We start from the raw sequence: 20796 nt of genomic DNA on the forward strand, positions 1-20796 counted from the left end.
AAAAAACGACGAACATTTTGAAAACTGATTTTTATCATAGGGGTCTATATTTACAACACTATGAGTTGCTTCTGGATTGTTCAGTAAGTTAAACCGCCGCGGCTATATGACACATGTAGGATGTTTTTGTGCCGTAGTTCGATTCCATGTGTGGGCATACTTTTCTGTTTTTGAAGTTTAGGTTTGTATGAACACCTTTCTATTTTTATTTTTATACAGGATTGTGTATTTCGTATTTTACTACGATGTTCTTCCTTTAATGCACGTTTGGTCTTCCAATTGAAGACATTAAATTATGACAAAGTATGTATGGAACTGAAAGCACTCATCAACTGTGACTATACCTTAGTGTTAGCACGCTTTGTCAATTCAGTTGTAATAGACAATGATCCTTTTATATGCAAATTCGGTTTCTAACAAAAATAATTTCATTAGGTGCCCAACTATTCAACAATTAAGAGACAAGTTTTTTATCTTATATAAAAAAAAACATCATAGACTTCACAGAACATTACAATATCGTTTACACGTGAAGAAAAAACCATCAAGCCATGAGTGATTTTTATTACGTAAAATTACGTATACTTCCAATGATTTTCCAGAGCAGAGATATTTTTAAAGATTGCACGGACAGACGGGTGGATAAACGGCCCGCGTGATTTGTTGAATTTAAAAAAAAAGAGATTAATATTTCTATTCCCTTTATTATTTACAAATTCAGAAAATAACTTTGCATCTATACATTTATCAAACGATTAGTTAAATGCTCTGTATTCCATATGAAACAAATTAAAATATTGTCTATATAAAATCTAATAATAGAGAGGTTAAGCATTTGAACGTGTACGTCTACGGGTACGTGTGGAGCTACACGTATTTTTACACGTACACGTACCAAATTTAATTTACGTTTAATAAACTGCACGTGTAAGCGAACGTGTAAAATAATTAGATTTAACATTTTCAACATGTTCAGTTTACTTTTATTGTTTATGAAATAATTCTTTAAATTTCATGAAACCAAAAACACAGTCGTCCTTAATGTATCGTGTGCTTTACATAAAACAAGTCTGATATAAAGAAAGTCTGTATTTCCATTTAAAAATGCTACAAGTATTCATCTCCGTGTACTTTTGATTCTACACGTTTTGTATAACTTGTAGAATTACGCGGTATGCAGAATTTTTGACGTAATACACAAACATTAGGGGATTCCCCTAGTCACACGTACTTTTACACGTTCAAATGCTTATAAACCTCTCTAATAAGACAAATACGTGTACGTATGCACGTATGTATGAAGGTTTATGCAATATCGGCGTGTACAAACATTGATTTAAAGTTTAATCCATTTTTTGTTAACAACAATCAGACTCGAGCTTTGTTTACATAACAATCAATTTTTACCTCTGTATCTCCCTTGTAACTTGACTTTAACATTCAATATTGTGGTCAATCATTTAAAATGCACCAGTAAACTATATTTTACATAAAAATAAAAATATTTTTTTAAATCTCAAATCGTGTCCAAGTCCCATTAATACTTTGGGATAATTTAAAAAAATCCACAATCCGTGTTTGTGTGATTTATACAGTATTTTTATATAATCGTACTGGTTTTTTTTTTTGGTGTTTATTATTTTTTTTGACATTGAATGTTTTGTGTTTGTTATGCAGAAGTGTCTTGCAGTATTTAATTAAGGTGGTATTGGACACCTCCATGTTGTGACTTTAACTTTGACTGTGTACTTTATTGAAATAAACAATGAAATTAAGTGTAATTTTATAAATAGTTTATTTTTCAGAATTGTCCCCTAACAACGTAGCGCAGCGGATTAGAGTATGTTAGTCATGAGTTCGAATTCTTACCTTTACAAAAATTGTTTAAACGTATTTTTTGGTCAAATATTGTAAAATCTGAAAACTCAAAAACGGTGACAGTATTTAAATCATAATGTACTTTAATCCACATTGGTTTCGACAGATGTACCATACAAACTTTTAAAATTGTTGTTGATATTCGGACATAAACTTATTTTTAATGGATGTCGTACATTTTTTTCAGTCTAGTTTGTCATGCAATGATTTTCATTTTTGATGGACAATTTGATTAGCATGGACTTTCAACAACTCTACATAGGCGATTCGGATGGTTATGCGGTCCGAATTGTCTGAGGGTCGACATCTTTGGATACCTCAAATTTGATAACTGGGGGAGTTAAAGAATACCGAAATCACGGCCATGTTTACCGATATATTGATTTATTTCTAGATGACCCCTTATATTTCATAAGTCAGTGACTCGTTCTAGAGTGTGTTGAACTGATTATTTCATCGAAAATGTAATTTCACGTTCTAAAACTTAAGATCCGCCTCTAATAAATAAGAGAGTAACGTCCCTTCGAAATCTCAAACAATAACAAAAGCAAATCTTTTCATAAGAGCACCTGTTGAAATAAAAAAAATGTATTTCATCGTCCTTGATTTTTTAGCAATACGATGGCATACTCTTTTGTTTTTAATTAATTTTTGTGCAGTGAAAAATATGAGAGAGAAAATTTCGTCTGTCCGAAGGAGTTCAAAGGTCAGCCTGATCAGCTGTCAAATTTTCTGTACGGTTAAAGAGAAACTCTGTCGTTAAAACGTGAATGTAAAGACACCGAATGAAATATTTACTTCCCTAGAATTTAAGTAAAATTCGGATCCTTTTCTTTATTCAACTTAAAAACACCGAAAAATACCATCGACGATCGGTATCACGTGACCTTGGAAGTTTTCGTAAACAGAACGGAGAAGGCGAAACAGATGGACGACCGAAAAATCGCGTGAAAATTCCATATTTGGGGGCAATAATCGGCATTCCTTGGCGAGAGGAATGTAGTGTGACTGTCTGTCTATCTGTGTGAGCGCAAGATGCGGTAAAAAGTCGGGAGATTGGAGAGAAATATGAAGCCCGGAACAGGTATGTATTCCAGATCTCTGAACTCGTCTACGTGGTGAACACGGACAGATAAACGGGTATCGGTCAGTGTGATTGATGAGGGGTGGTGGGGGGAATAGAGGGGAGTGTTTAGTAAGCCTGATTTACGGAGAGACCGTGTATAGGTCGATATCTCCTTGTTCCATTGTCAAGTCGACTCGTTGTCCAGTGTGAGTCATAGGAAACAGCTGATTGGTTGATAGGGCACAGCATACAAAACCCAACCCCCAGGGTCAGAAACCCCCACCCACAGCATACAACACCCCAACCCCCAAAGTCAAAAATCCTCAACCACAGGGACATATACACCATCGGGATTACATACCCCCACCCATACGTAAATATACCCCCCCCCCCTCCCTCGGGATTAAACTGTTGACATATTTTTCCTATACACACTTGATCCTGAGACGAATATTTCATGTATACAGCCCAACCTTTACTCACACACATTTGAGGGAGTTGCTACCCCACTTAGGTAGAATTTAATTACTTTACTGACATTTCTATGTATATAACTCACAGACCCCAGACATGAGACCGATAAGTTCTCTTGCTTAATACAGAGACAACCTCTATCTAGTAAACATACATTTCCCCCTCCCCCCGGTTAAACCATTTTATCAGGCACACTCGAACACGCTATCCTTCAATATCTATTGAAAGTTGTTTCCATAGTAATAGGCCACTCAGTAATTATCACCAATAGTAATTAACGAGTGTTTGTCGGGAGATCATAAGTCCCTGGTTCAAATCCCTGATGTACACATGCCTCAGTGGTAACAAGTGTTTGTCGGAAGATCATAAGTCCCTGGTTCAAATCCCTGATGTACACATGCCTCAGTGGTAACAAGTGTTTGCCGAGTGATGTAAGTCCCTGGTTCAAATCCCGCTTTCGGCTCATGATATATGAGTCTGTGTTTGTGTCATCGTCTCAATTTAAGCCATGGTCCACAGTTCTTATGGTGGCTACTTGTCTACTAGAACACACACAGGGGTACACACAGCATTCCTGGAGTAATGATAGTCACATGTGTATCACGTCTAGACCCATTCCAATTCTAAACACACTGATCAACTTGACAACATCAGCATTAACATCCTGGAGTAATGATAGTCACATGTGTATCACGTCTAGACCCATTCCAATTCTAAACACACTGATCAACTTGACAACATCAGCATTAACGTTACGTTTCATGTAAACCATGATCGGACAGTTAGAGACTGTATCATATCATGTCTGAGGTCAACCTCCTACTAAGCTTAAAGTGGTACAGGATATCCCCTTCATAGCGAAATAAACAATAAAATCAAGCATTATAAATTTTATATTTTTTCTTACCATATATTGTTAACTAACAGCTTAGCACAATTGGTTAGAGCCTTTACTAAATTCAAATCCTAGAGGGACTTTTATGATTTTTCACCTTTTCATAAAACTTTAAAACATATTTTGGGACAAATATAATTGTAGAATTTGAAAATTCTAAAATGTAAATTTATTATTGTTCTGTACTTTTATCCAAAATTAATATTGACAAGTGTCACATGCCACCTTAACCAGCAGTTGTTAAGAATATTCAACCAATCTAGCCAGACCGGAAACAGTGGAACAGCTGAGTGATATAAATGGCTGGATGCTACTGATGTTATAATGCTTGTATCTGTAGTGAAGGGTATAACAAAATAGTTGTTGACCGGGATTTGGGCAACATGTGATTTGACCCTCAGACAGAAATGTAGCCCTTAGCCGTCTGCCTTGTCCAACATTTCTGTCTTTGGTTCCAACAAATCTCTCCCTGTAGAGTCATCGCATGTTCATTGATTATAATTTGTTCTCTCCTTGTATACCGCGTATCCTTTTTTTTTTCGCTTGTCACAAAATTTGCGAAAATTGGGAAAATATGTAGCATTTTTAATTTGCGTCAGTCATTTTTTGCGATTTCAAAAGTTTCTTATAGAAAATAATACAGGATATAATTTTTGCATATTCAATATTTTGCAGTTTGAAAAAGGTCGCAAAAAAAGCGAAAATCAGGCCTGGGGGCCATAAAAGTTAGACGAGCTCACTTTCGATCTCAGTCTCACTTTTCCACTATATCTTCCTTTGATAAAAGTGAGACTTAGATCAAAAGTGAGCTCGTCTAACTTTTATGGCCCCCAGGCCTGATCTTCGCGAAAAATTACCGGATATATGGTATGTTGACACTAATGTTTGTTGATTGTTGTTTTCTCTTTGCATAGAATCATCAGAGATGGAGGATTACGTCTGGGACCCAGTTGCTATGTTTGTTGATGTAGGAATTTTGATTGTTGAGAACCGGACTCCCGACCTGTCACTTAAAGGTCGAATCGAGGGACCCCACTGTCCCCATCCACACGGAGGTCAGGGGGTCAAGGTCAAAGATCTCCACCGCTGTGACCTTCATCGTGAGCAGGTAACTTAACAAAGGTCATCCTCTAGAGGTCACTGGGGTCACTCTGTGATTACTGATGATCAGTCTTTGAACATTGGAACTTTACTGTAAATTCCTTATTAAAAGCGAGGAATTAATATCCGCGTAAAAAAACGAGAAACCTATCTTGCGAATTTTAAAATCTCGCTTTTAATTTTTGGACATATGTAAACTACATGAAAGTATGATAAAATATCCGCATTTGCGATTTATTATTCTGACTCGTGATTTGGTGAAAAACCCTTGAATCGCGGAATTAAATACTCGTGTTTAATAAGGAATCTACAGTAATATTTTTATGTCAAATAACTACTCATGAGCAGACTTAGAATTTATCAAATCTGGTATTTGATAATTGTAAAGGAAATAGGAGATTTCATGCCCCCTTTTCCATTAAACACCCCACAAGGATTCCTCATTGTTAAGTTGAATTCTGTTCAGATCTGCCCACCTAGCCCCTATATATATTAATGTATGCATTAGTTCCATCAAAGTTATAAATACTTAGCCAGTAGGACTCTTGGGTTTACCAAAAAGGCAGTTTAAAATTACTGTTTATGTTGAGCATTATTTTTTTGGATTTCAGTTTAGATTGGTTTACATAATTTAGCCATTTGTGTTATATTTCTATGCATGATGCCTTATCCGATCAATTAAGTGTAACATAATTGATAACAATAAATTGTATTAAGAATGACAATAACTAGGGATGGGACGATCCACTGATGCACCGGTGCATCGCGGTATTTATTTTGACGATATTTGGATCGATACATTTACCATTAATACAACGATACTTTACTGAACTTTTTTTATTTTTCAAAAATATCCGAGCTTCATATATCGGCTATTTTTAGTCCGCGCGCCTAATATGAAAGTACAAAGATGGCGGAAAACCTCGTAAAGTTGTCAAAACTGTTAGGAAGCTAAATATGGAGTGTGGAAAACTTTTGGAGTACTTGTTTATGCAAAACTAGTGTACACGAGACTAAAGTAATTTGTAAATTGTGCAACGCTCATTATGAATATAACAAAATAACTTTGGACATGCGGTAATACAGGCAGGTTGAATAAATTTTAAACTTTTATTCATGTTTTTATTTAATTGCAATGTATCGTGATATGTATCGTATCGCATCTCATGTATCGTGATATGTACCGAATCGGCTCAGTACAGTATCGTCCCAGCCCTAACAATAACATACATATGGCATCAACCGCTGAGTGAAAACTCAGCCTGTCTCATGTTACAGATATCCGTGTGTTGTTTATTTGTTGTGTAATATTATTTATGATGATGTATGTTGTAATTTGGTCTGTTTTTTACCCCTCAGTGTCGTAGAGCCGATCAGATACAGACCCTGATTACCGGACTGTCTCGTAACCACATACCCCTCAACCTGGACGTCCTGCTGCTGCCGGGCTGTGATCATGGTCAGCGAGAGGCTTGTACTGTGGAGGGAAGCTCCGTCGGAAGTAACGACGACCTGATTCTGTTAGAGCGATGGGAAGTCTCACTGCAGCAGAAGAGGTCAGTGTTGTCCATTATCTAAACGTACCCCCAGTGTTGTTCATTATTTAAGAAATAAAGTAAGAGTTATCGTGAATGTTGCAGAATAACCTCCAAGGTCGAGAAATGCTGTTTTGAAATATAAAAGCGAGGCGTTAGCCGAGGCTTTTATATTTCAAACAAAATTTCGAGACCGAGGAGGTTATCCTGCAACATTCACGAAAACAAGACTTTGTTTTCGTGAATGTTGCAGGATAACCTCCTCAGTCTCGAAATTTTTTTTATACTCTTCACTTATTTATAAAGTATCTTTGAGTTATATTCCTAATATTTTAAGGGCAATTTAATACGATTATTACTACTACACGTTATATATTTTATGTAAAAACATGTTGTGAAAATGTGCTAGGGAGGTCCTAGGAAAATCCATATTGATCTCTTAAAAATAAACATTTGAGGCAATATACATCGTTTTGACTGGAACTAACACGTGAAATTTACATGGTTTTAAAACTTTTTACGGTTTGGAGTTGTACTTTCATGATCAGGGCGAGACAAATAGGTATTTCTGATCTGATAATTTACTGATGACGTTCGTGGTATATTGGAGAATAATGTCCGCGGCATCTCTTTGATCTTGGCAATAACTGTAGTATAACTATTCATACCCGTGCTCTGAAGGAGAGTGGGGTATACTGATAAACTCGTGTATAGCAAATTTCAAGGGCCAGAGAAATACTTTGTAGGTTATTAGGACACAATGTGTAGATATGCATATTACAGGGAAATTCTGATTCCATTATTTTCCTGGGAATTACGGCCCTTTTGAACTTAGAATATTGGCCACATATTGTACTTAATAATGAACAGTTAGTTAGTGCAACTCCTCTTAAACCACTGAATGGAACTTAGTGAAAGTTACTAGGCATTTAGGAGATAAAAGATAGATGTGCATATAACCAGGAAATTCTGATTCCTTTTTTTCTCTCAGAATTTCAGCCCTTTTCAACTTTGAATTTTTTTTTTCAAAATAGAATAAAGCACATCTGAGCAGGCCTCTCTCAGAGGGCTGGGAGGGGATGAAATTCTGAAAATTTAATTTTATGTGGCTTTATGTGAAGCATTGTCAAGTAATGGGGAAGCATGGGGTGTGTAAGCTCGCTCACTTTTTTCTTTCATTATAGATGTGTGTACTAGTACTAGTGCTGCTTTCTGTACTTTGTTTATAATTTGTGGGGTCGGTAAAGCTCTGCCTCGCCTTCTATGGACTTTACAGACCCCACAAAATTATTATTCATTGACCAGTTTACTTATGTAAATTTGTATATAAACTGATACAATCTATAGTCTGTCCCAAGTTATTGCTTCCATCACTTTTTGATGATTTTTTAATAAAAATACACATACCTGTGAAAGAAATACATTTGAAATCTATGAAAGGGAATATATCCAAGATATCTTCATTGAACAATTATCATTTTTCACTCATAAAAATTAACAGGAACGAAAACAAATTCTTACGGAGATATATAATGGAAAATGTTTACATCTTTTCTCCATGAAGTACTCGGGATACCTCGCGCAATTCTTTAACGTTATCATCCGTGCTTATTAATGGCTGATGCAATGCAAAATCTCCGTAGACTTTCTATTTTCGGATGTGTATTGAAACCTGAAGCGATCGAGGGGGCGTTTCAAAACAGATAATCTGGACATTTTTCATATAAGTGGATGAATGTAGTTTGAACACAAAGGTACATGTATTTATGATTATCAAAATATCAAGCAAAAAGTGGTGGAAGCAAAAACTGGGGACAGAGTATAGTGGTTGTGATGGACACCAGGTTACTTATCAAGATTGCCTGACTCAATCTGAACTAACTGTCTGTACTAACTGTTTGTACTACATTACAGGAGTGACCGATAAGATCCACTGAGGGTGACGGGGCGGTATCTTCTTCAGGCCCTGAGGTCTTACCTCCATTTCTCTAACTGTCTGTACTAACTGTCTGTACTAACTGTCTGTACTATGTTACAGGAGTGACCGACAGGATCCACTGAAGGTGACGGGGCGGTTCCTCCTCCAGGCCCTGAGGTCTTACCTCCATTTCTCTAACTGTCTGTACTAACTGTCTGTACTAACTGTCTGTACTATGTTACAGGAGTGACCGACAGGATCCACTGAGGGTGACGGGGTGGTTCCTCCTCCAGGCCCTGAGGTCTTACCTCCATTTCTCTAACTGTTTGTACTAACTGTGTGTACTATGTTACAGGAGTGACCGACAAGATCCACTGAGGGTGACGGGGCGGTTCCTCCTCCAGGCCCTGAGGTCTTACCTCCATTTCTCACAGCTCAGCTCCTGGCTCATCTCACTACAGGGTTGTCTGCCCCTGCAGGTTGTCTACAGGTGTGTATTGACATAAACAGTTGTTTAGACATACAACACAAAACCTGTATACAGTTACTATTTTATTGGCTGTTGTTTTTTTTTTGGTAAATTTTTTTGGTAAACATCCCTTTTAATCAGATTTTACTCCCCTGTAGAACTAATGATGTTTATTTGTTGATGGCTGTTTATTTTGTCAGGTTTTACTCCCCTGTATAGTTAATGATGTTTATTTATGGCTGTTTACTTTGTCAGGTTGTACTCCCCTGTATTGTTAGTGATGTTTATTCATGGCTGTTTATTTTGTCAAGTTGTACTCCCCTGTATAGTCAATGATGTTTATTCATGGCTGTTTATTTTGTCAGGTTGTACTCCCTGTATAGTTAGTGATGTTTATTCATGGCTGTTTATTTTGTCAAGTTGTACTCCCCTGTATAGCCAATGATGTTTATTCATGGCTGTTTATTTTGTCAGGTTGTACTCCCTGTATAGTTAATGATGTTTATTCATGGCTGTTTACTTTGTCAGGTTGTACTCCCTGTATAGTTAGTGATGTTTATTCATGGCTGTTTACTTTGTCAGGTTTTACTCCCCTGTATAGTTAGTGATGTTTATTCATGGCTGTTTATTTTGTCAGGTTGTACTCCCTGTATAGTTAATGATGTTTATTCATGGCTGTTTACTTTGTCAGGTTGTACTCCCTGTATAGTTAGTGATGTTTATTCATGGCTGTTTATTTTTTCAGGTTGTACTCCCTGTATAGTTAGTGATGTTTATTCATGACTGTTTATTTTGTCAGGTTGTACTCCCCTATATAGTTAGTGATGTTTATTCATGGCTGTTTATTTTGTCAGGTTGTACTCCCCTGTATAATTAGTGATGTTTATTCATGGCTGTTTATTTTGTCAGGTTGTACTCCCCTGGAGAATCGGAGGTCAATGGATTTACCTCCCCTGCGGAGAGACACAGTTTCCCGGTGGCTGACCTAGGGGCGGAGTTACTCCGGGTGTCTGTGGCCTCCCTGCCCAGACTCACCCAGATCCCTACACTGCTGTGTCAGGATAAAAAGAATGGGGGTCGCAGGAAAAAACACAGTCCTGATCTTCTTGATAGGTCAAAGGTCAAGCAGAGTCCTGATCTCTGTGATAGGTCGGAGGTCAAGGATGGAGCTCCAATTTACAAGTCTGGTGCTGAGGCCTTTGTCCCAGAGGGAATGTGGAGCAAGAAGACAGAAGAACTAAGGAGAACCTCCCCAGAGCTATTTCAGGATCAGAGAACCAGTTCAACTGAGGATCATCAGAGGACCAGCTTAAAAAGGCAGGACCAAGAGCTAGGAGCTATTCCAAAAAAGAAAAACTTGGCTTACAAGACTCAGGAGGCACACGCTGCCGCTAAGCCTCCGATAGTGAAGAGGTTAGAGGGGAGTGAGCCGTTGGAGAGATTGGCTGGTTCCCCTGCCTCAGAATTAAAGAAGTCGTTCAAAGCTCGACCCTTGCCCCTTGCGTCTGACAAAGGGGACAATGAGATGGACTCTGATTTTCTAGTCCGCCGTCTGCCTAGTCCTAAAGTTCTGTTTACAACGGCCGGGAAATCCACACAAAAAATATACAAGAAGCGCCACCTGGATTTGAGTTCCCCGGAGTGTGCGGATGAACAGGTACTTGCCAGTAAAATCTCCGGCCTGGTCAGACCCCTTAAAGCCGAGGACTTGGAGAGTTACCTTACCAGCATTTCCTCGCACCAATCGGGGAAGCCTATAGGAACCAGTTTAAGCAACATTCCCACAATGCATTGTGATTTTTATTTTGGAGATAAGATGTTTCCTTCACACAATGAACATGCACTGAAAACTCTTTTACAGGAGAGCTCTGTTTCACCGTGGCTAAAGCAGTCAGAGAAGGATGGAGAGTCGGACACTCCTACAACAAAACAGAGCCGATCTCAAAGATCTGTAGTGTGTAACCTGCAGGAAAAACTAGCTCAGGAATCTCAGCATTCTTCCACAGAGAAAGCACCAACCTGTATTACGTACCAACATTCTCCGGAATTCCCTGAGAGTGGAGAAGAGTGGGGATTTATGAAGGAATGGAAAACTGAAGTTTACCCAGCAAATAAGAAAATATATCATGGAGAATCAAGTTCTAAAACACAGAGACCATCGAAGAAGGTTGAAACACATGATAACCTCAGAAAGGGGGAGAACACAGCCACATTCATTCCCACAGACTGTGTTGTAACATGTGATAAAGATAATAGAAACAAAGATAAGAGAATTCCAGATAAAATTACAGATGTCTCAAGCCACTCTCTCTCCCTCTTTGATGACTTTGTAGATGAAATCAATGACATTCAGTCTGGCTCTAGTGCTTCGTTAACCAATATACCTTGTGTCAACAGTAGGTTATATTCTCCACAAAATGGAGGCCCCATTGACTCCTTGTCTTCACAACCTTCACCTGTGAATTCTACAGACAAGTCTAAACAGGGGCACTGTCCCAATCAAAATAAAATTCGTGAATTTCAGAACGAGGCTCATCAGGTTCAATATGAGGCTAATCTTGGTCATAAATATTCAGACTTTAGACCAAGTTTCAAAAAGAGTTTTTCTGAGCCAGAGATGCTGGGAAACCAGTTGAGTCTGAGTCAGCTGAATGATTTAAAGCTTTCACCTGATGAGAATCTGGCAGATTTAGATTCTGTGTTATCGAGATCATTCCACGATATCTTGTGTTTGGACAAGTCCTCCAGTGACTCGACTCCTACCAACAGCTTGTTGAATTCCAACGGGTTCCAGCAGTACGGTGAACAGGACGATGCTTCAGTTGATGAGGTCAAAACACTCAGAAATAAACACTTGATGAACCAAGATCTACTGGTCTCGGATAGCTATGTAAATTCTAAGTCCGGCATGGTCATGGAAAGTACTCAGAATTGTGTTCAGAATAACGGCGTTACTACTGTCAGTTCCACTCCTGCAAAAACTGTGTCTCCCTGTGAGGAGACAAGAGAGTCTGAAGAAAATGTGATTCTAAATAGTGGGAACCTTGATGATACCTCAAACAGCTGTTATAAAGAAAGAAATGGAGTTATAAGTGATAGTATAAAAAATGGATTCCTGATGGGAGCATCAGAAAAACCGATGAAAAATGGAGTCATGGGATGTGAACTGAGAACAGACAAGGAGAATGTATCATGTAAAGATGAGAAGAGATGTAATAAGAACACTGTGGAGGAAGAAAGTTTGCAGGTGAAGAAATCTCTGTGTACACAGCTCCTGAAGAAGGAACTTCATCGAACCAACAAGGGGGTGAGCTAGCCATTCCTTATTACTCACACAAATGGGCTAAGCTCGCTATTTTTTATTACTTAGTACACAAATGGGGTAAGGACTTCAGATATCTTAGTTATTCTATAATGTTTAAAAAAAGGGGAGAGTGGCTGAGATATTGTAGCAAGGCTTGTTGCCATAACACAAAATTCCATAACAGTAATTTAATATAACTGTTCTATCACTGCATAACTCATGCAAGGGTTGTTTGTCATGGTTTGTATTTTGTAAATTTGTTAATTTCATGGTTTTATAAGTTTGTAACTTTGTATCTTTCATGGTTTGTAGGGTCGCAATGAAATCCAGACAAAGTATCCGTCCCGGGAGCAAGTTCACCATTTCCAGAGGAATCTGAAGGAGTCCTCTAACATGATGTTCAACTCCAGTACGGGTCTTCCCTCCCGATCTAGTCCTGTAAGTAACTTGTTCAACTCCAGTACAGGTCTCCCCTCCCGATCTAGTCCTGTAAGTATCTTGTTCAACTCCAGTACATATCGCCCCTCCTGATCTAGTCCAGTAAGTAACTTGTTCAACTCCAGTACAGGTCTCCCCTCCCGATCTAGTCCTGTAAGTAACTTGTTCAACTCCAGTTCGGGTCTCCCCTCCCGATCTAGTCCTGTAAGTAACTTGTTCAACTCCAGTACAGGTCTCCCCTCCCGATCTAGTCCTGTAAGTATCTTGTTCAACTCCAGTACATATCGCCCCTCCTGATCTAGTCCAGTAAGTAACTTGTTCAACTCCAGTACAGGTCTCCCCTCCCGATCTAGTCCTGTAAGTATCTTGTTCAACTCCAGTACATATCGCCCCTCCTGATCTAGTCCTGTAAGTAACTTGTTCAACTCCAGTTCGGGTCTCCCCTCCCAATCTAGTCCTGTAAGTAACTTGTTCAACTCCAGTACAGGTCTCCCCTCCCGATCTAGTCCAGTAAGTAACTTGTTCAACTCCAGTACAGGTCTCCCCTCCCGATCTAGTCCTGTAAGTATCTTGTTCAACTCCAGTACATATCGCCCCTCCTGATCTAGTCCAGTAAGTATCTTGTTCAACTCCAGTACATATCGCCCCTCCTGATTTAGTCCTGTAAGTATCTTGTTCAACTCCAGTACATATCGCCCCTCCTGATCTAGTCCTGTAAGTTACTTGTTCAACTCCAGTTCGGGTCTCCCCTCCCGATCTAGTCCTGTAAGTAACTTGTTCAACTCCAGTACAGGTCTCCCCTCCTGATCTAGTCCAGTAAGTAACTTGTTCAACTCCAGTACAGGTCTCCCCTCCCGATCTAGTCCTGTAGGTACTTTGATCTGAAATAATTGTGATGGGAAGGATATTGGAGGACATTCCCAGAGAGAGAGAGAGAGAAGAGAGAGAGACTTGTGTGTTGTTACATCATTTTGTTCATATTGTTCATTCCTCTTCAGTTTAGGAAAATGGACATAGAATGGATTATTACAGTATCAGTGTTTAAAATATAATCAGTGTTAATGATGCAACCAGTGTTAATGATGTAATCAGGTTTAATGATAATATTAATGATTTTGTTTTATGTATTAGGCTCCACTGAAGAGGAGAGCTGTGGGAAGATTTGACTATGACAATACCCTGGTTAACTCTACAGCCATCAAAAAGTAGGGCTCTTTGTCTACTTCATGATACATAATGTTCTCATATACTGTAGGCTATATTGGTAAACATGAATGAAACTTTGCTGATTTTCTATGAAGCAATCATTGGATTAGTTTATGCAGATCATAACATTGCAGTTTTTTTGTGTTTTGTATTTGGCAATTCCATAACGTTATGTGGAAAAGAATATATAATTTAATCTTGTCAACTTTGTTAATTTTTATAAGCAAAAAAAGAAGTTAAATCTTTGCAATTATTTACAGTGCTTTGTCTTGCTCCAAACTGACCTTCGAGTCGGAAAGTTCAAGGTCAGTTGTGGTTACGCCTGACCGGACATTGAGTACATCTGCACCTGCTTCTACCAACTGCCTGCTGGGAAACTTTGAGGTCAGACTTTATTTACTTAGTTGACATTGATAGAATAATTACACAATGCTCGTCAAAATCATTGCCTCTCTTTTTAACATTGTCTTCTATGAGTAGAACCTTTCACATCCAAATTTAGTATAGTGTACATTTTGAAAGTCCAAATCGCTCTTGCATTACATCATAAACAGTAAAGACTTTGAGTCTTAATCTGAAAACTGATGTTTGTCAATTTGTTTTGCTATGGAAAAATTTATAAATACATTTCCTTGCTTTTGGCATGTTTAAGGTAGAAAACCTACTGTAATTGGTCAAAAAAGAAAAGCAAATTAATAGCTGATTGGCTCCTATGCCAAGTCTGAGGAACAAACCCTACTATGGGCATGGTGCCTGAGGCTAAGGCCTGCTGTGATTGGTCAATATAGACATAGTGCCTGAGGCCTGCTGTGATTGGTCAATATAAGCATAGTGACTGAGGCTAAGGCACCTATGATTGGTTAATATAGGCATGGTGCCTGAGGCCAAGGCCTGCTGTGATTGGTCAATATAAGCATAGTGACTGAGGCTAAGGCACCCATGATTGGTCAATATAGGCATGGTGCCTGAGGCCAAGGCCTGCTGTGATTGGTCAAACTGTGTCTTTGTGCAAATCTTCATTGTGTTCGTTGACCAGATGAGTGTTTGATGTTACATTGTTATTTTAAGAGCCTGTGTTGAACAGCCATATGAAGGTGATATGCATTGTCTTGATAATGTAAACACTGTTGTTGTTGGTGAATAATACATCATTAATGTTGTTTGTAGGAGTCGGTGTTGAATGGGAGGATCGAGCCAATTGGTGTGGTGGATGGATTTACCTGTGACATCGGGGCCGGGGGATCCTTCTGTCCCAAACACGTGTCACTTCCTGTCACTGCCTACTTCTTCCAGCTGTCTGATGACAACGCCCCCTCACCCTACCTGGTAACTTAAAGTGATAAATCACATAGTATAACCGTACCTGGTAACTTATAGTGATAAATCACATATTATTATCCTACCTGGTAACTTATAGTGATAAATCACATATTATTACTCTACCTGGTAACTTATTGAGATAAATCACATATGATTACCATACCTGGTAACTCATAGTGATAAATCACATATCATTACCGTACCTGGTAACCATACTTGCCAACCTCCAACATGTGAAAATCTGGTCATGACCAGATTTGGAAAGTAAAAAATCTGGTCATAGTGCGTAACGACATATTTACCATGGCATGCATGTCATAGGTATATACAATAGAAATATGTGTTAAAACTTATGTGTAATACTTTATTGCAAAGAAGCATTTTAACTAACAGTTGCTGATTTTGAATTTTGTAAAGTGATCTGACACAGAAAATGGAAGGTTGTGTTCAGCTAAAAAAAAATGCAAAAAGAGTTTCTGCTACATTAACCTTGCTTTTGAACTCTGTAAATTATGGCATGAAAGTTGTAAGTGACTTGGAAGACTTTTGTGTATTAAAAAGCATTCTATACATGACTTAGGGTTTTTGAATGTTTAGTCAGATCATTTTGGGCACAAAATCCAATATTCAAATGTGCGTTACATAGAACACAAAAGCCTCGTTTTGTACTCGATTACTTTGTTTTACCTATGGGAATTTATTTTCCCAGATATGTTGATAGGTACAAAAATAACGCTTTCTTTTTGTTGGTTTTGATTCCGCTGGCACCGATGAAGACCTTTTCTTATTGGAAGCCATCACACTCAATGATTTAAACCTTCGCTTAGTCAAAACAACTCACGATAATAATTACACTTAATGTGTCTGTTATAGCCATCGGCATTGTTTACGCGTTACATAATCCAAGCTCAGCTTGGGTTCATAGCTGGAAGTCAAACGCGCAACGTAATTTAGGAACCAAATCCGGAAATCGGGAGATTTTCGGGTTGTTCGACAAAAATAGGGTGAAAAGCATGACCCGCCGGGTCATAAAAAATAATCGGGTGAAGGGTTGAAAAATCGGGTGTGACCCGACGAAATCAGGTCAGTTGGCAAGTATGCTGGTAACTTATAGTGATAAATCACATATTATTATCCTACCTGGTAACTTAGAGTGATAAATCACATATCATTACCGTACCTGGTAACTTATAGTGATAAATTACATATTATTACCCTACCTGGTAACTTATAGTGATATATCACATATTATTATCACACCTAGTTAACCTTAATTAATAAGTCACAAATTATTGCTTTTGTACATTGTGTAAAAAAAAGTGTCAACTTATTTTACCATAGTTTTTTTATTTGCATGACATGAAGGAATTTTTCATCACTAAAAATCAAATACAAAAAATATGTGTATTTTAGAATTATTGTTTGCATAAAATGTTTTTGATTTTGATTTATAGGGCCATATAAACCTGGAAAGCATAGGGAAGAAAGGCTACCACATCCCAAAGTGTGGCACCGTACAGGTGGTAAGTGAATGGCTTTGTGTTTTTTTATTGACAATGAATACGAGAGGAAGTAAGGCGTTTAATAGTATATGAGATAGCAGATTGTAAGATGTATATTCGCAGCTCCATACATTTACAGTTTGTATTAAAATAAAAGATATGTAGATTTGTGTTTGAACAAGCTTGCCTTGAAACACTAGAGATAAAGAAACGTGTTTGTTTTAAAAGTATCACTTTTTATCAGATTTGAAAGAAATGCTTGAAATAATTAATCATGTGTATTTGTTTTCAATGCAGTTTCTTTTATTTAATAAATTTGTTAATTATTACAAGATTTATTAAAGGTGAATAAAAGAATAACAGTTTCATAATAAGCTTGTTTTCTTTGTTTCTGTTTCATTATATCGGTTTTCTGTAGTATCCCTACAATATACTGAAACATTTGGAACAGAATTATATTATTTCAGAATGCATTTAATTAATTGATATTTAATAATGAAGATATTCTTATTATAATTTTGCAGGTTCTTTATGAATTTATATAAAATCAAGTTGTACATAAACATGATCACATATGATTCATTGATCACTAATACTTTTGTTTTTTATGCAGACTTTATTTAATCCAAACAAGACGGTCATCAAAATGTTTGTTGTCATGTATGATCTCAGTGATATGCCGCCACATTGTCAAACATTCCTCCGACAGAGAACAGTGTATATGCCAGTAGAAGAAAACAGTTCTCAGCCATCCTATCTCAGATATCTCATTCATCTCAGGTCAGGCTCTCTGTATACATAAATATCTAGCACTTTATTGTACTGAGATTTTATTCTCGAGTTAGGCTTTCTTTATAAATCAATTATTTCAGATATCTCATTCATCTCAGGTCAGGCTCTCTGTATATCTCAGATATCTCATTCATCTCAGGTCAGGCTCTCTGTATAAATCATACATCTTAGATATTCATCTCGGGTCAGGCTTTCTGTATAAATTAATTCTTTGTTTAATAAATTTTGCCATTTAAGACTATGTAAAAATAATTGTGAACAAATGTTATTTTGTCACTGAAAATCAGTTATCGCATACCTTTATTCCGTTGGCATTTGATTTAGTGAATCGATTCCAGAAGAAAATGCAAAACTTAAAGTAGATGTTCTTATAACATTAAGTTTTAGTGAATCGATTCCAGAAGAATATGCAAAACTTAAAGTAGATGTTCTTATAACATTAAGTATTTAAAAAGTAAACTCTGATTTGCCATGCTTCTTTTCCAAATCAAGAACAGTGTATAAGATTTCCCTTCTACCTCTCCTTTCCATGTGTTTCTAACTACGTTTATTCTATATCTCTAACTACATTGATTCTATATTTCAGGTTTGCTAGTTCCAAATCTGGCAAGATCTTCCTTCACACGGACATTAGGGTCCTGTTTGCCAGGGACAAGTTTGAATTTGACCCCAGTGTCGCTAAATATGAACTCCGGTCCTTCACTGAGGTGCCCTCTAACCCCAAGTTCTCCCCCCGCAGGTGACGAGGGCCAATATTAGGTCAAAGGTCGTGTGTGTGAGAATGGGGTTTGATAAACAATGATTGGGTTGGGTGTACTTGTTTCGGGTGAAAGTGATTCACACATGTTGTAACGTGTGACTTTACATGTGATAAATTATAGTTAAGTTATTGTGGGAAGATTTTAGGATGAAGTGTGGATGCCAGTGCTTTTGTATTGAACTATGTGATGTCCCGGATAAGGATTTGATTTACGTTGTATGAGATGATCATATAGCTTTTTATTCAATTGTTAAATTAGTTTGTCTGTTTTCTGTTTATGAATTAAAGTAAAAAATGTATATCATCTTTTAACACTGTTTCTGATCTTATCTCTGAGATTAAAGCAATTACTTCTTAGAAAGTTAAGATTTTGATTGAAAGCAGAAAACATCTTGACATCCAGGATAGGTGACTTGTTTGTAACGTTTTACGAGAATATATGACATTATTTATTTACAAGAGAAATGATACTTGCTCATTTATCTGATATTTGTTTCTCTCTCCATCTGTTTCTTTCCCTCTCTATTTTGTTTCACATCTTTAAAATTTATGCTACTTTTATTGAATTGTTTTGATTTATTTTTAGTATGGTCTGTTTTGTTTAGAGTTATGAAAGATTACATGGTTTTTTAAAACAGTTATGAATGATGCCTGCTTTGTGCTGAAAATAAACATACTAAAAACAAAGTTGTCTTTTTTAAATTGTGTACAATCGTGCAGGTTTTTGTTATTTTTGAATTTAACTTGTAATAAAAATGAGCGTGAAGTATCGGCATTGAAATCAAAACAAAAAATAATCTTTTCTAGATCTTTTACCGAAATTTCGCTTTCTTAAAAAGATTATATATAGTGAAATTATATTTAACTGAGATCAAAAGTGAGATATCGTTAAGGTGGTATGGGACATCTGTTGATATTAAGCTGGATTAAAGAAGTACATTAAAAATAGAAAACCTACACCGGTTTATATTTTCAAATATATATCCAATAAATAGCTTTTGAAAATATTTGGAAAAGTAAAAAAAATTTAAAACCCACAGAGGGATTCTAACTCATGACTAACAGATTCGTAGCATACCCTCTAACCCACTGGGCTACGCTGTTAGATGACGATATTGGGAAAGAAATTTAAAGTACTGATATCAATACGCTTCAGTTTATTGTGATAAACAATACGTCACAACATGGAGGTGTCCTATACCACCTTAAGTTGTATGACCCCTAGGCTTAATATTTAGCTTACGTTATACATAGTTACATACAATTCGGTTTAAACTATCCTAGGCAATTACATAGGGCCCATGGAAGGATCCAAAGTTCAGAGTAACAGATGGGGAAATTGTTTAAAATGTTTCCTCATAAGGACGACAATGTGATTGTTATGTAAATACGCTGTATCCTCAGATAGCTTATATTCTAAATCAACGAAGACTTCTATGTCAGTACGATAGAGGGCCTCAGTTCAAAAATATTAATGTATCCATAAAAATGAATGAATGTGAGTTTACTCTCAAGAAATTCAATGCACAGTCCTCGAAATTACAACACAAGCATTCTTACATTTATTTAAAAGCAATTACTCCCTTTTTAATAGGCTCTAAACTTAGTATGCCAAGCGTTTCATATTTCGTATTTTATGTGCAAATCGAGATAATGTTTTTAAAGTTATATAACAATTTAGACAATTCAAACTATAACAAGGAGTCCAAAATTGATTGATTGGAACATAATTATTTACTTTGTACTACTAAAAATAGAGAACTAAATGAAAACCGAAAAAGTTACAGCAAAAGATCTTTCTTTTCAATTTGACAATTTTAACATTTTAAAAGTCAAATTTCATTGAATATCACAGGATCAGAGGTATCACATTAATGATTATTCAAATAACTTATCAAAATTTACATTGATGCTTATGGTACCAATCCATGAAAAGCTGGAAGTATTTGCCTGGTCTGCACGGAAGCTGCTGTTGCTGTAATTTGGGATTCAAAATCGCTGAATATATCACCTACGTTAATTCTCTGTAATTCAGCAATTCTGGAACGGTTGTCTTGTAAAAATGGTACTAGAGAATATTCGTTAGTGTCCTGAGGGTTGGGGGGGGGGTAATACCAGCTGTGAAGTAGATGGAAAAG

General features: G+C 37.0%; 1 protein-coding gene across 3 annotated transcripts; it reads left to right on the plus strand.

Annotated features, from left to right (window-relative positions):
* The first annotated feature begins 2617 nt into the window (after positions 1-2617).
* Positions 2618-19345, plus strand: LOC105330930 (atos homolog protein A). 3 transcript variants are annotated; one of them, XM_066075799.1, is made up of 13 exons: positions 2618-2962; positions 5228-5421; positions 6774-6970; positions 8988-9044; positions 9280-9357; positions 10246-12643; positions 12953-13078; positions 14210-14283; positions 14545-14668; positions 15452-15610; positions 17059-17127; positions 17720-17886; positions 18485-19345. In XM_066075799.1, exons 1-13 carry the CDS (start codon positions 2947-2949, stop codon positions 18639-18641), a joined length of 3816 nt encoding a protein of 1271 aa, XP_065931871.1. In that variant the 5' UTR covers positions 2618-2946; the 3' UTR covers positions 18642-19345. The 3 variants fall into 3 exon arrangements, with proteins under 3 accessions (XP_065931871.1, XP_065931880.1, XP_065931866.1); XM_066075808.1 differs by lacking the exon at positions 8988-9044 and adding an exon at positions 9112-9168; XM_066075794.1 differs by lacking the exon at positions 8988-9044 and having other exon boundaries at positions 9223-9357.
* The last annotated feature ends 1451 nt before the right edge of the window (positions 19346-20796 follow it).

Source organism: Magallana gigas, chromosome 1, assembly GCF_963853765.1.
Source record: "Magallana gigas chromosome 1, xbMagGiga1.1, whole genome shotgun sequence".
NCBI classification, from domain to species: domain Eukaryota; kingdom Metazoa; phylum Mollusca; class Bivalvia; order Ostreida; family Ostreidae; genus Magallana; species Magallana gigas.